Source organism: Microchirus variegatus, assembly GCF_963457635.1.
Source record: "Microchirus variegatus genome assembly, chromosome: 4".
In the NCBI taxonomy this organism is placed as follows: domain Eukaryota; kingdom Metazoa; phylum Chordata; class Actinopteri; order Pleuronectiformes; family Soleidae; genus Microchirus; species Microchirus variegatus.
Window position 1 is genome coordinate 18,167,091 of NC_139805.1, and position 15,325 is coordinate 18,182,415.

Sequence of the window (15,325 nt, forward strand, 5' to 3'; positions counted from 1 at the left end):
ACAACAACCACAACAGGCCACTGTGGCACTGCCATCGTGACCTGTCCTATAGTACACATAGATCATCAGTTAGTTAAGTCTGTAAATACAGTGTGAATTCAATAAATAAAAGAAGACGTACAACAATTCAGTTAAAAGAAACGCACCTGTGTGTCCACTCTTGGAAACGTGTGACCCTTCTTTAAAGACCAGACTACTCTCGGTGTAACTTGCAGGAGAGTCAATCGCAGTTTCTGATCAAAGTCTGAAGTATGATTTGCTGCTTCCAGCTTAACGTGCACCTGCCCTAAGACAATCCTTCAGTGATTCACTCAATCATTTACGTGTTGAGTTAATGTCTTACTGTCTTTGTTTTTTCCACCTCGCTGTATGATAGGTCGCTTATCCTGACAGTTTATGGTGAAGAGGGCCAAACCCTTGCTACACACTCGATTAGATAATAAAACAGTGTAAAGTCTGTTTTATTACTTTTACGGTTTCAAAGAATCAACATAACACACAACACATTGACTGAAACCAATGACAACAACAATTCACATACCAACATGTTTTTTTATTGAAACAAACATAGCAATTAAATGTTGTTTTCAAGTAGCATTTTTTTTCTCTTTTTTTTCCCATTAAAACAAATATTTTACAGCAGGACTGTAATCCTCTGAGAACAAGTACTCCATGACATTAATAACAACATGTTCTCCAATTCAATACTGCTAGAAAACAGACAAGATCATTCAAAGCAAAATAAAGTCTTTTCAAGGAATCTTTTTATAGTATAATATGGCACACGATTTTAACGCACTCACTATACACCTCAAACAAGTCACTCATATTCATGAACACTTCAAAGAGAAATGCATTAATCTGTCGTTTTAACTTAGTGCAAACACTCCAAATCTGTTTTTCATTGTTGTTGTTGTTTTTTTTTCAATGTAAAAAGCCTAGGCAATAAAATTAGAATATCATACATATATACTGACTCGTGAATCATCCCTTGTAAGTCCATTGGGATACAGTCTGCAGAAAGAGGCCCTGCACTCTTGTAGCATTTCTGGATGGCTTAAAATGTTTGGGATACAGTTCATCCATGATTCTGTGCATTGCATTTCCAAACAATAATACTGAACTTGTAAACTCTAACGCATGTTGCTGAAAAATAATACGAGAAATATCAGACACAGCTGCCAGGAAGTCACATACAACCCTTCGACGAGAGTTGTACCCTCAGTTAGTATAGTAGTTTATTACCCAAACCGTGCTAAAATAAATTAAGTTAATACAACAGTCAAAGACAGTTAAAGAATTTGACCTTTATGACAGTTATAATGCCCAGTTTTAGGGAACTGTCATTTTGTCAGTTGTATTGTACGGTGGCTGAGATGTTAAAGTTACGTCGAATTACATTAGGTTGTAGAATTAACAAATCAAACCAATTACAATTAACATCTCACCCCAGAACTGTTGTATTAAACTGCATTTGTTTTAGCCAACTGCCAACGAAGTGTATGCGTTTGTAATACTGATGTTAAGGCAAAAAGTAAATAGCTTCTACGGCTACAGCTTAAAAAAATATAACTTGCAACCACGAGGCAGTGCAAACCAAAGCGTAATGCGCTTTTTTTTTTAATAATAGTTTTAAGCACACACTTTGGAAAATAAAGCTTAAATAAAAAGTGGTAACTCTTCAAAACAATACAAATACTGGATGTCTGTCAAATATCTTTGGCCAAAGTGGTAATTATTATCTGTTATAAATGTCTAGCTTTGCATCAAAATACATAATTGAGAATTTGCTCAGGAGAATCACAGAGATATTGTTATTGGAGATCCAATAGAATGTCTTCTTATGCAAATTTGTGATCTTCAGTGGTGTAATAACTCCAGTCCACGTTCCTAGTAAGACTTTCTACACGGGTTATCTGATGTCTGGCAGCCCATGTTGGAGTACTTGACCTGCACACGGAACAGAGTCCCGTCTGCACACATGCAGAGCTTGTACCTCTGCATACCCTCGTCGAAATAAACGTCTCCTGCAGAGTTAGGGATACGTGTGGCGTTGAACATCACCGAGCCATTGAGGACGATGCTGTTTTCCTGCGAACAGAAAAAAACAATAATGTCCATGTGGTCTCATCTCCCTCTGCTTTACACTGTGTTATTACTGATCGATTCTCCATATACTTACAGCTCTGAGCTCGATGCCTCCTCCCACTTTGAACTCCACAGTCCTGCCCATGATATTGACCCCCTCGTTACCTCGAATAATCGCCTTGTTGTCCCCTTTGATGTTCAGGTCAGACGCTGCACTGCTGGTGATCTAAAATCACATAACCAGAGACATATTTCAAATACAGATACTGAAAGATAGGTGCATGTTTTGCAGATTCATTACAGCGTAAACACATTTCATAATCGTCAAACATTTATTTTGGGCTCCTATAAATGTGCTGCTGTTGACAAATAAAAATTTGAGTCTCCCAGGTGGCGAACCGCAAACATTATGCCTCTCTTAACATTATAATTTTAAGCTTGACAAGCTTTGGCTAGGCCCACGTTTTTCTTTTTCTTCATCAAATTATTTCCGGTAGTAATACTGCCCTCCACAGTTCGAAGTTCTAAATCACAGTCCTGGGCTCATTCAAAACTTCATTTAAAGATACTCTTTGATTGTCTGGACTGTGTATCTGCCACTCCCATAAATAAATGGAAGAAACATTATATTATATATACAGAATAATGAGCCCTTTGCACAGCAGCAGCCATTTTGAAGAACCCTGGTGTAACTCATCACATTAATGATGGTTCTATTCAGTTCCTGAAACTGAGGGAGCTAAATGGAACTCTGTTAATATCAGTGTCATTTTCCTACTGTATGAACATTAATGAAAAATGAATGTTCCATGCATGGAACTTTGACTTTAACATTATGAGTTAATGGGCACCCGCAATATTTTGTGCACAGGCAGTAAAATATTGACTTAATAACTGAATGGCCTTTTTGTTCAAGCGAGACAGTTATTAGCAAACGTACACACCCTTTCTGTGGACGCCTTTTTAACGCTGAGGACTTTGACTCCTTTGGGTAAATGGAACTCATGATTGTCAAAGTCCGTGCTGAAGTACGTGTTCTGGGTGCGTGGGTCTGTGAAGGATATGCCGACATCACTGACGACCGATGTCTTGTCCTTCTCGACACTCAGTTTAGTTGTACCTTGCTGGAACACGACCTGGAACGATAGAATTTAAGTAAAACAGAGGAATTCTTAAAGCCATTTGATATATTCTGCATGTAGAAAGTAACACAGTTTCTCACCGGGTTATTGTTCCCTACAATGACCAGGTCCTGGTCCTTGCGACCTCCTATTGTGCTTTTGTGCAGCGGGTGAACGATGCCCATGTCCGCCTTCTGTTTGAAGCGCAGCAGGCCAGTCTCATGAAACTCCATGCTGTCGCAGCCATTCGGACCAATACGGATGACTGTCCATATTACCAGTGTGATCTACAAAAGACCATGATTCACAACAAAAGTTTCACCACAATTTTACGGCCAAGTCTAACAAAGAGGATCCACTGGCTACATTTGGGCTTGTAGTACTCACAATGAGATTGATTAAGGCAAGGAGGAAGAGGAGGACAATGATGCACACAGCCATGTTTCCCTTGCGTCCTCTCAGGCCTGTTTTGTGAAGACGCTCTTCTTCTATGGGCACATAGCCAGCTTTAAAGTTACTGTTGTGTTCCTTGTTGATATTGCGTCTTTCTATCGCCTTCTCACGCATTGACTTCTTCACCGGCCCATTGGAACTCTCCTGGAAGGTAAAAATCAATGCATTAACATTAAAGCAAGACTCCATGTAAGTGGACTTGCTTGTCATTGAAGCAGACACCCGTCATGATCAAAGCAGATTTTTCACGACTTCCAAGTCTTTTTAACTGACCCTCACCGGAACGTGCTGAGCCTCATTCTGTCAGTGTGAGTCGCTGACTTTGATTAAGCTCCACACCTTTCACAGCGTTTCTGTCGGCTCTCCCAAATGACACATAGTGAAAGGACAGAGTAGGAATACAAGGAGCACCATTTTCCCCATTACAAGTCAGTGAGTCACTCATCAAAAATGATTGTGGAGCTGAGTGTGTTAGTTCAAAGTCCATTCATTTAAAGTCCTTCATTTAAATGTGTGACAGTACACAACCAAAACAACATTTCCTGACAAATACTTTTAATAGCTCCATTGGCCTATGTCATAGCAGGTGACTGAAGGAAAGGAACAGGTGTAAATAAATGACTGATGGCTGAGTTCCATTTAGCTTCCTCAGTGTCACTGTACAGAAGTGTACAGACAAAGCCGTCATTAATGTGTTTTCTGTAGCACAGAACTTCCCAAACATCAGTGTTTTGAGGTCCTTAAAAATTCTGGAAAGACTTCCAAAGCCCGCAGCCAGTTTTGAATAATTGGCAAGAATATATAGCACACTGACGTAAACAGTAATGACAAATAATGACAGTGACATTAAAACGTTGGTCCCTTTTACCAATAAATAATCACAATCTCAACACTGATCAACATTATCAGGATTTCCATTTTGGCCAAAAACTATATTTTTATACATACATATATAAATGTGAATAACAAAATAAGACATATTTGATATACTGCGTGGTCACACAAATTCAAGTTCGAAGAGAGTTTCTTCGGCAAGAAAACACATTTCTCTGTGCAACGAAACTCTTTCTTGCTGTCCACACAAATGCCAAGTTATAAGAATATATAAAATCATTAAAATAGATAAATAGTTAAGTAATAAAATAACACACAATAAGGGCAGCATATCTATTCAGCTAATCACGTCTACTAAATTCAGTTCAAAACAAACATGAGAATTATGGTACAAAAGTGATTTAAGTAATAATAATCATAATGAATTTTATTTATGAGCACCTTTTTGACACTCAAGGACACTTTACAAACCAAACAAGTGACTCTCAGCGTGGTATATTAGGTGGAACCCTGGACTGAATATTTTAGGAACAACTAATACTACTCTGGTGCAGAGGGGAAAGTGCTTTAGAAATGTTGTCAATTCCCTAATAAAAACCACACTTTGCAGTTCACTCTTCAAGACATATCACAGTCTCCTCTATGCTGTTCCATTGTGGAATAATACTAATTTAAAAAAAGGCATAATACAGAAACATCAGGTTGATTATGATGATTCTCTGCAGATATTGCTGAATAAACCTCTATGCGACAGAGCAAATGACTCAGGAATCAGCACCTTTCCCAGTTGTGCTGTGAAATCTGGTAGATAAATAATAATAATAATAATTCACTGAATGCTTTTATCAAACCCAGGTTTAGTGCTAATTTGCTTCATCAATCAAACATTTGTACACTTATCTCTTATAATCACGTGTTTATGTTTTTCTTCTTGTATTATAACCTATCTTTGAATCCTCCGGGTGTTTAGTGTGGTAATGAAGTGAAGTGAAGTGCACTGACTCAGTCAGTGTCTGCTGTGCTCTGCACTGGAATGCACCTCAGTTAAATGCCCCGCGACTCTCTGTCCCTGGGACTAAAAATAAACTGCACTCCTTTTTGGCAGTTAAATGAAAATACACTCACATGTCTCACTTCCATGTGGCCTATACGCTCTCCGTGTTTGAAACATTACTTGTTAGCCAAACTGTCTGCGTACAGGCGCTACATTAATGGCATATTATTATTCCACAATGCAGTCCATAATAACGAAGGAGGAGGCCAGTATGTCTTACACTGGTTTAACATTTGAGCGACACAAAAGCCCACAACACACACTCGTTACATCACTGTGGAGCATGTAGTGCGAGCCCATTATCAAACACGCTATTAAAAACTTGAGAAAAACGCAAGAATAACAACAAATGATGAGAATAACGGACCTGCTCAGACGCCATGTTGATCCTCTCTCTCCTGCTGGCAGCAGAGCAGCAGGCAGGCACGGACCGTACCACTTCTCAGTCGAGAGGGGACAATAAAAGTGGCTGTGTTGTGAGTTACTTGTGAGTAGACAGTAACTAACTATTTAAAAACAACGTTATGTCGAGGCAAACTACAGCAAGTGTGTTGATTGATTATTTTAACTGCGCGTGTTACAAGAAGACATTTCCATCACAATAAATAGTTTTTGAAAGGTTTATTTCAAGTTCAAACAGCCAATGATGGAAGACTCCTAAAATAGAAAAAACCATGTCCATTCATATTTTCCTACTGGAAATCGAGCAAAACAGAGGAGGCACGTCTAGAATAACAATACTTGATTGTTAATTTGATTTAATGCAATAAGTGTTTCATGAAATCTTCCTGACAACAATAAGATTTTAATTTACTTATAACAAACAATAACATAACAAAATGGAACTTGACTAACAACAACAACACGTCACCAATGATAAAGAAGATTAATTTCAAATCCAAGTTATTATAATAATACAACAACAACAACAACAACATCAATAATAGCAAGGTAATCCAGTAAAGAACAATGAACACAGTGATGTTTTAGGATTTGAAAATAGACTGAACTGACTCATAAATAATTTGCTGCTTCGAAATTAATATTTATTCAGCAATATAACAATATTTTTATTGCTATAATAATAATAATAATAATAATAATAATGATATTTAACTTGCTAACCAAATGTTATATTCTGCAAAACTCCCTCCACTTGTTCTTCAGTGTGTGTATTTATTAGTGTTTTATAATCGGATTGGCATCGTTTGTGTGTCACTGAGCCTCTGGTTTACTCTGCGGTTCTTTGGTGTCGTTTAACAGTGTGACATTACATGAGTGGAGAGACGAGAGTACAACACAACACCAGGACTCACGTTTATCACAGTGAACACTGAAGAAAAGAACACATGTGAGCAGGTTGGATGGTTGTCAGCTCGTCTTTTCGCTTGGTTACTAACAACTGAAGCGGTGCTTGGCATTCGTGTCGTCCTAGGTGGACAGACATAGAGACAGACAGACAGACATAGAGACAGGAGAGGAGAGGACAGAAGACATAGCTGATTCCTCAGATTAAAAGGCCATTGTCTTTTTGTCTGAGGGCTGGTTATCGTGGACGAACATGGCCGACAGTTTAAGAAGACTTGCCAACACGTCTTCCTTCAGCGTTTTACAGGACAAGCTCGAGAGCTGGAACCAGGATTACCACGTAAGTCCCATCAATAAGTCATGGTCGACCTAAATCTGACCAAACTACTTCATTAGCTGTTTCTGGGTGCTTGTATTTTAAATTAGAGGCCATACGTTACATTGACTTAATTTGTCAATATGGTTTTTGGTTTTTGTTTATAAAATAATAATAAAAATATTGGGTTAAAAGTCTTCATATAGCATCGCACACTTCCACTAAATGTAAACTGCTTTGTTTACATTTACATAAACGTTTATTATAAACGGATAATAACCTTTTGAGTTATAGATAAGTCAGTGTTTTGAAAATGCATACAGTTATATAAAACTTTACTGCAAAGGAATGCACTTGTTTTCATTCGTCTACATTGATTTTCCAGTGGCAGAGTTTGGTTGCTATGGACGCCAGTCGCCATGGCTACGATAGGACTATTCCAAAGATCTTTTACGTCCCTATAAAGATAGTTCCGGTCCCACTACTTCCGGCCAAAATCGAACAAGTAACGAGGACCGGAAGTGACTGCTCTAAACCATTAGGACCTTTTTCCACAGCAGCCATTTAAAACCTGCACATTTAAGATTATAAGATATTATTTATTCACGCAACACTCAGTTTATAGAGGTAAATGCTTTGTTTTATCATAATCTTGCAACAAAACATTGGACTCTTGTTTCTGTACACCTGATATTGAAAGCATAGCAATCTGTAACTCTTCTATAACAGCAAATAAAAATATTAGCGTTTTGATAAATGACAACCCTATATGCAGCCTGCAATTATATATTTTCTAATTATTTATATTATATAATATATATTGTATTATTATAATATTTATCCACCCAGATCATTTCCTGTGACCAAAATCTGAATAAATGTTGCGAGCTGATTGAATTAACCGCCAAGATCCAGGGCCAACTGTTTGCTATCCTCAACCTCACAGCTGCAGAGGGTAAGCTTAACATTTGCCGTATAGATCTTTGTCCTCTTTTATAAAAAAAGACACACTTTTGAAGACACACTTTATTGACACATTGATCATTTTGGATCAGGTGGACAGTATGCTGGAGTGGACACCCTCAAAACACGTCTGCTGCCGTGGCTTGGAACCTGTTTCTCAATGACAAGACCCTCATTCGTTGACGACACGAGTCTACAGCTCATCCAGGTGACAGTATTACTGAATGTCTCACCATTAATATGAATTAAAATATATTTAGTGTAACACAACTTCTTGCAAAGAGAAATAAAAATAATCTGTCAGTTTGAATGTCCCTTTATCATGACATCCTGGTGCTTTTGTATGCATGTATTTACTGTCAGGACTCAGTGGAAAAGGACAGGAGGATGAGGGAGCTCTCTGCCTCTCATGACAATGAAATACAGAAGATAGAGACTCATCTGTGCTCCACTCGCCTGCACCTTGACTCTGTGAGAGCAGAGTAAGTCCAAATTAAATATATTCACAACATCAATATCAATTGGTCAGGCTAAAGGTCCAAGAGTGTGTGCACTAATGCAATGTTCTCTTGCACATTACTTGTACTTTGACAACCTTGTCTATTTGGATGAGCAGCTTGGTGGATACTCAGCAGGAGCTGGAGGACACAAAGAGCAAATCAGCAACCACTCTGCTGGCCACCGAAGATGAAATATTACAACTCAAAGCAGAGTGGGTGACACAGACAGATATTGTTGAACCATATACACTCCATTGGCATTAAGAGGCAGCATATGCACTTCTGATGAATGTCTGACACGTGTCTGCGTTTCAGTTTGCGATCTGCACGCGTGCAGGCGGACATGTACAAAAGGAAGCTGGATGCTGTTGATGAATATGATCATCAGATTTGCTTGCTGAGAGAGGAAGTGTCATTCCTGAGCTCAGAGAAGTCCATGCTGAAAGAGAGGTACTCACATGGACCCAATGCAATTACACAAATGTGGTGTATTTAAAGGTGCATTATGTAATAAATCTAAAGCAACTGGCCATAAAATTCATGTTGTTCATATAACAAACTGAACCAACAATAACAGTACAGCCAAAATATTTGCATTAAATTTTTTTTTTAATAATAATAATGTTTTTGTTTTGAAATCCTGTTTTGGCATGTGGCGCCACCTACCGCCATCTACCAATTATTGCACTGTAGAGTCTCAGCTGCTGAGCAGCCACGGGTTGCCAGTTACATCAGAAAACGAAACCTAAGAGACCTCTGTATTTTTAATTTGAATGTAGTAACCGTTTTTGGCCACATTCTTACATATGGCACCTTTAAATACTGATTCTACTACATATTATATTTCCCCCTCACTTTCAGGCTGGCGAGGAGCCGTTCTCCAAGCCCTTTGCCCAGAGTCAGTCGCTCTTCGAGCCCCACGAGGAATGAGTCACCCACCAGAGCTCAGCTCACTAACTCCTCCCGCCATGCACGCCTCGTGTCTCGCTTCAGCGACATGTACGCTGTGGAGCGTCTGGAGGCCCAGAGCACACTTAGACGCTACATCGCTGATTTAGAAATGGTCCAGAAAATCATCTTCATTGCTGTCGTGGTACGAATTCAAATCATTTTAGGGCCACCTTTATGAACACATGTTCATTTGTGTTTGATTAAGGTTGTGTTTCATCTCCTAGGAATCCTTCATGGCTGCAAAACTAGCCTACCGCCAGTTTAAGCTACGTGTCAGAAAGACCCTGTCCCCGTCTCATTTTGGGCCAGAAAGTCTAGAGGACACGGCTGTGGACTACATAGTCAGAAATCTGGACCTGTATGATGTACAGGACAGTGTCAATGTAAGGTTTCCTCTGCAAGAGTTATGAGCAAACGCATGAACTTTGACACTGGGAGTGGATCTGACTGAGTATTTCCTCTCCTCAGGCTGTGATCAATGCCATGAATGTGAACCCTCGGATCTCCTTCCCACCGGAAGTGGATTTTGTCCTCATCAGTGCCTTGATCAGAGAGACGTGCAGGGTGGCCTTTGCCATGCAGACTCTCGAGCCTCCACTCGACTTGGCCTTTGCCAGTGATGGAGAACTCTACAATGACAACAAGTCAGTGCACTTTACACGACTGTGTCTATCAGGGAAACCATTACATGTGTTTGGATGCACTTTAATTCTATATTCTATATTACCAGTTGTGTCTTGTGTCATTTGATATCTTGACCAGTAGATGTCCCTCTCAACACACACACACACACACTCAGCAGTTAATCAGAAACACACTCCCAGCTCCACCTCACTGCTCTGTTTTCCCTTCTTTCACTCACTGACAGGTATCGTCGTAGCTATGACTCAGAGTTCACTGCTCCTCTGGTGATGTACCATGTGTGGCCGGCCTTGATGGAAGCAAGTAATGCGATAGTGAAGGGCGAGGCTGTGACCAGGAGGGGAGCTCTGGTACTGAGTTTGTATTACTATCAAAAGTGTTGCTTAAGAGAATAATGTAAGAGCTTGGCAGAACATGTAAAGAATCACATGATTATGTGTCTGTTTTTTCAGTGGAGCAGAAGCCGAAGCCGGAGTGCCAGCCCTGTACGCTCTCGCTCTCTCAGCCCAACTCGCAGTCTTGTAAGTTTCTACAAAGTTTGACAGTCCAACCAATCACACTGAAGCACATACACAGTTTGGTCACAAAAACATAACTGCTCAGACACTCAAATTAAGATTGAATAACAATTCCGCTTTGCATGCACACCAATGGACCTAAGGGTGCGTAACTCAAAATCTCCGCTTGATTTGATTTCTAAGTTACTCCACAATTGTAAACATACATCATGATCTGTTTTTAGGCATTTAACAGCAAAAGAAGCCTGTCTCCTGAGCGACTCACAGCCAGACACCTGTGATCTCTGACCTCTCTTTCATCTGGACAGAAGTCTACACGTCTACTTCACATCCATCATTTAGGTTTTTATCTGTGATGTTCCGCCCACGTCTGCTTTTACCAAATAATGCAGTGGAAAAACATAGATATTGTACCTAACAAAGGCGGTTCAGTGTTTACATTGACACAGGGCAGTTTTTAATGGGACACTGACTGACCACAGCAAGAGGTCAGTACATTGTGAATGAAGCAGAAGAGCCTGGCAGCTAACTGAACAATTGTCTTTGTGTTTTAAGTGTTACCATTCAAAAAAGGAGAAATATAATAGATTTTTTTTAGCTAGTTTTTCTTTTTTTTAGAGGAAAAACTAGCAACTGTGTTCAAAATGTAGCCTTTTCTTTGTAAAACTACATCTGTATGTAGCAGGACGAGTTAGGTGTGCTACATGATGCTACACCTGGTGCTAATGGTCAGTGATAACTTTAATAACTCCAGTATTTTAGTGACAATGGTCATTGCTAGTCAGTTCCCATGGTTACTGTCTCAGGGTATCTGGGGTCTTAACCCAATAATTTGAATTTAAGGCCTTATAATGTCTTAAATTCTCCTAAAATCTCATAAAGGGTCTTTTAAGAACAATTTTGAAAGGTCTCAAAAATCTATTAGCGTGACTGTTATTTAAAACATGTATAAACTTCAGTCTCGCTTTGAAATGTTTCGATTTTTGAGGATGCCGATAACATAACTACAAGAAGAAACTAAAGTAGGCCACCTGTGCTGCCCCGGTGAAAATTTATCGAGAACCACTAGCTAGTGTGCTGTGTGCGCGCGCAGCGGTGTGTTACAGCTTAGCATAGCAGCGGACAAAACTTATGTGGATGTGTATGGGTCTTAAACTGTATTCATTATGGGCTTAAAAAAAGAGTCTTAAATTTGACTTGTTGAACGCTGCAGAGAACCTGTGATAGAGAATTGACCCACAGAACAGACTCAGAGGCAGGAATTAAAAGTTCATGCATTAGTCAGCACACAGGCAACCAGTTACACAAAGGTATTAAAGTATGAAAAAGGTTCTGGCCAAAAAATAAAGACCCCCAAAACCCCAGCAAAGTCACATGGAATACAAACAAGTGCTAAGACTTAAGGGAGGGGAGACAGAGCTTAAATACACTGGGAAGACAACGAGACACAGGTGCAGCTAATCACAAGAGCGGGAAACAGGACAGGAAGTGAGATCTGAAACAATACAGGACAAACATTAAGAAAACACCAAATACATATGAATGACACACTCACTCAGATGTACTGCTGATATAACACACTGTTTATGATATGAATGACATAACATAGTTTGGCTTTTAATTCTTTTTAATTTCCCTTTGTGATTGTTTTTTTCTTCAAATGTATAGAATCATGTGACCAGTAGTTTTTATTTTATTTTTTTTAATTGCAGCATTGTCTGGATGCATTCAATATTATATTGGAATTTATTTTTTCCATATTATATTACCATATCTGATACTATATCTGCCTATTAATGGCACATTTTCTTTTAACAGATACAGTAGAAAAAAATAATATGTGTGCTGTGATGGACATTCTTTGACTGTACCTTTTGTGTTTGCTTTTGTTAAGAAAAAAAATACAAAACATACATTTTTCTCTGACGTGTTGTTTGCTTATGTTTTTATCAGTCAGCAATACTACTGTCCCTGTTATAACAGGGATACATTTAGACCAAAACCCTTCATCATGAATGCTGCCTTCTTCAAAGGATTTTACTGGAGTTATTTCCCCACAATTGGCTCAAGGAATATCCCAATGTACATTTCCTGCAATCATAGTTACACCACTATTCTATTCCACCAATAGATGGCGCTGATACTCCACCATAAAAGAGCACCCAAGTGGCAAAATCCCTGCAATGGTTGCAATTTGCTGTATACTCTAATATTATGTGCAGTACATCAGATGCACTTTATGTCCACTATGTCTCAGTGCATTGTCCCTGATAAATAAAGATGAACTGAAAAATCATATATGCATACAGTAGATTTGAATTTTTTTGCTGTAAAAGTATTTTGCAGCCCTGAAAATAATCATCTGTGACCAGTCCTGACCCAGTCTGTGAGAATGACTGACTGAGAGAATCCCTGCAGGAATCCCAGCAGCAGCAGCAGCAGCAGCAGCAGCCCTGACGCAGTGCCCTCAAATGATGGCTTAGCATATTGTCAGCCATCTAATTAGGTCTGTCTGCAGGCCTCGCCCAGTCCTGCACCAGGCAAAGCAATTACACTGTCAGCTCTTCAAACAATATCTAATATCTGAAATGAAGCATTTGTTCTGCAGAGCAGAAACTGGAACTGTAGCAGACTTTCCTTCATTTCCTCAATGTGAACAGATGATTATGAAGAGTCTTAAAGGGTTGATCACTGTCACCGATATGAACAAGATACATTTGTGCTTATTTGATAAACTAATATCCGGATTCATTTTTATGCATTCATTCATCACACTCTTTTCTCATTTAATTCAATGGGAATCACATTCATGCAGCCGTGGTTAGACTGTAGCGGCTGAACTGTAAGATTACACGTTGTGTTTGGAACTGCAGGGAATAGTGTTCCACATCACAGAATGCTTGTTTGCCGAATGCTGTGATTTTGTGTCTAGGGCAAAATATTTTGAATGCTACGAGTGACATAGCTTGAATAATATCATCTTATGGTTTTAGCCACAAAAAGGGGCAAAACTATGTGGTTGTGGTTTCCGTGTCTTTTCTGTGTGAGCACGAAGCCCACACCGACTTCTATGCCATTTCTGAAAGTCATTAAAATTCACATTTATTCTCATGAAAATACAAAATATCCTTTGTTAACTCTTGAGTTAAAAGCTGATTGTGAATGACTTGGAGAATAGGCATGGAAAAAAAGATGGGACAGAGTATACAGGCATTCATGTCATGGAAACTTCCACCATGCCCCCTCATCACATTTCCACACAATGAGTGTCTTGTGTGATGATCTGTTGCAGTGTGGAGAAGTCCAGACTTTTGGAACGCACGCACGCACGCACGCACGCACTCACGCACGCACGCACGCACGCACACGCACACACACACACACACACACACACACACACACACACACACACACACACACACACACACACACACACACACACACACACACACACACACACACACACACACACACACACACACACACACACACACACACACATTTTAGTAGTCACTGCATACTGAGGACCAGGTATAAGTGTTGAAAAAGTGAGGACCAGCATTTCCACTTTATAAATCAACACAATTACAAATATCTATTTCATGAATGACATCTTTAAAGAACTATTGGGTGCAGTACCATAAAATGTCTGCAGGTGGAGTCCCAGAGCAAAAAAGTGTGTGAAACACCAGGGCTGGAAAACGGCTTTTTGTACCAAATAGATGACCTCTGTTAAAAACAGAGTATAGCTTTACTACAGGAAGTGATTTCAATGAAAACAAAGTGAGGACAAAATGTCCTCACTTTGTAAAAATGACCTCACTCTGTTGGTTAAAAACCCTCACTGGTCCTCAGTATGCCGCAAGTACAAGAACACACACGCGCGCACACGCACACGCATGCGCACGCACACACACACACACACACACACACACACACACACACACACACACACACACACACACACACACACACACACACACACACACACACACACACACACACACTGCAGCTATAATGATCAGTGTACTGTGAAAAGTCCACTGTGTCTGAATGCTTGATTACTGCAATCTAGAAATGAGCATGCTTACAGTTCCCCTTGACTGTGCTACATAACTCCCTCTACTAACTCTACTGCTATGATATAAGTGGAAGGTTCTCAGTAATCCAGGTCATAGTCGTCATCAATAGTTAGCTGCAGGCAACTGGACTTGCTTGAGTTAAGGTGAAGACATTTCCCCTTTCTTCTAAGATGATTCTTCAGTGAACCTTCTTCACAAAGAAGTCTTTTGGATGACGTGTCCAACTTAACCCAAGCAAGTCCAGTTGCCTACAGCTAATCACAGAAAAAGATGGGTTAGGTTAGAGATAATGCTTTGTTTAGGTCGTCCAAATGAATACAAGCCAATGCCAGAAGCTGTGTGTGTGTGTTGTGTGTGTATTTGTTACCTCTTCATTTAATTGTCCTCAGAGAGATGAAAACGTCCTCATAAGACAGAACCTAATTTCTGGAAAAGTTTGCAAATAAGACTTGAATTGTGGTTTAGGTTAAGGAATTAATATAGTTGGTTTAGGCT

General features: G+C 39.5%; 2 protein-coding genes across 2 annotated transcripts; one reads left to right on the forward strand and one right to left on the reverse strand.

Moving 5' to 3' along the window:
* Window positions 1-538: 538 nt before the first annotated feature.
* sgcb (sarcoglycan, beta (dystrophin-associated glycoprotein)) lies at window positions 539-5,969 on the reverse strand. Its single transcript, XM_083887534.1, has 6 exons — window positions 5,918-5,969; window positions 3,597-3,806; window positions 3,311-3,496; window positions 3,033-3,224; window positions 2,183-2,314; window positions 539-2,091 (listed from the first exon to the last, which is right to left on the reverse strand). Exons 1-6 carry the CDS (start codon window positions 5,930-5,932, stop codon window positions 1,891-1,893), a joined length of 936 nt encoding a protein of 311 aa, XP_083743660.1. The 5' UTR covers window positions 5,933-5,969; the 3' UTR covers window positions 539-1,890.
* A 1,142-nt stretch (window positions 5,970-7,111) lies between these two features.
* spata18 (spermatogenesis associated 18) lies at window positions 7,112-11,113 on the forward strand (the record flags this gene model as incomplete). Its single annotated transcript, XM_083888753.1, has 12 exons — window positions 7,112-7,198; window positions 8,024-8,129; window positions 8,230-8,345; window positions 8,501-8,619; window positions 8,754-8,849; window positions 8,953-9,087; window positions 9,499-9,730; window positions 9,813-9,971; window positions 10,057-10,232; window positions 10,457-10,580; window positions 10,683-10,751; window positions 10,973-11,113. The coding sequence occupies 12 exons, from the start codon at window positions 7,112-7,114 to the stop codon at window positions 11,027-11,029; spliced, it is 1,476 nt and encodes a 491-aa protein (XP_083744879.1). The 3' UTR covers window positions 11,030-11,113.
* Between the last annotated feature and the right edge of the window lie 4,212 nt (window positions 11,114-15,325).

Coding starts and splice junctions, on each gene's coding strand:
- sgcb (XM_083887534.1), bottom strand. Junction 3,225..3,310: donor TTGTAGGGAACAATAACCCG/GTGAGAAACTGT, acceptor CTATCGTTCCAG/GTCGTGTTCCAGCAAGGTAC. Junction 2,092..2,182: donor GAGGCATCGAGCTCAGAGCT/GTAAGTATATGG, acceptor TTCTGTTCGCAG/GAAAACAGCATCGTCCTCAA.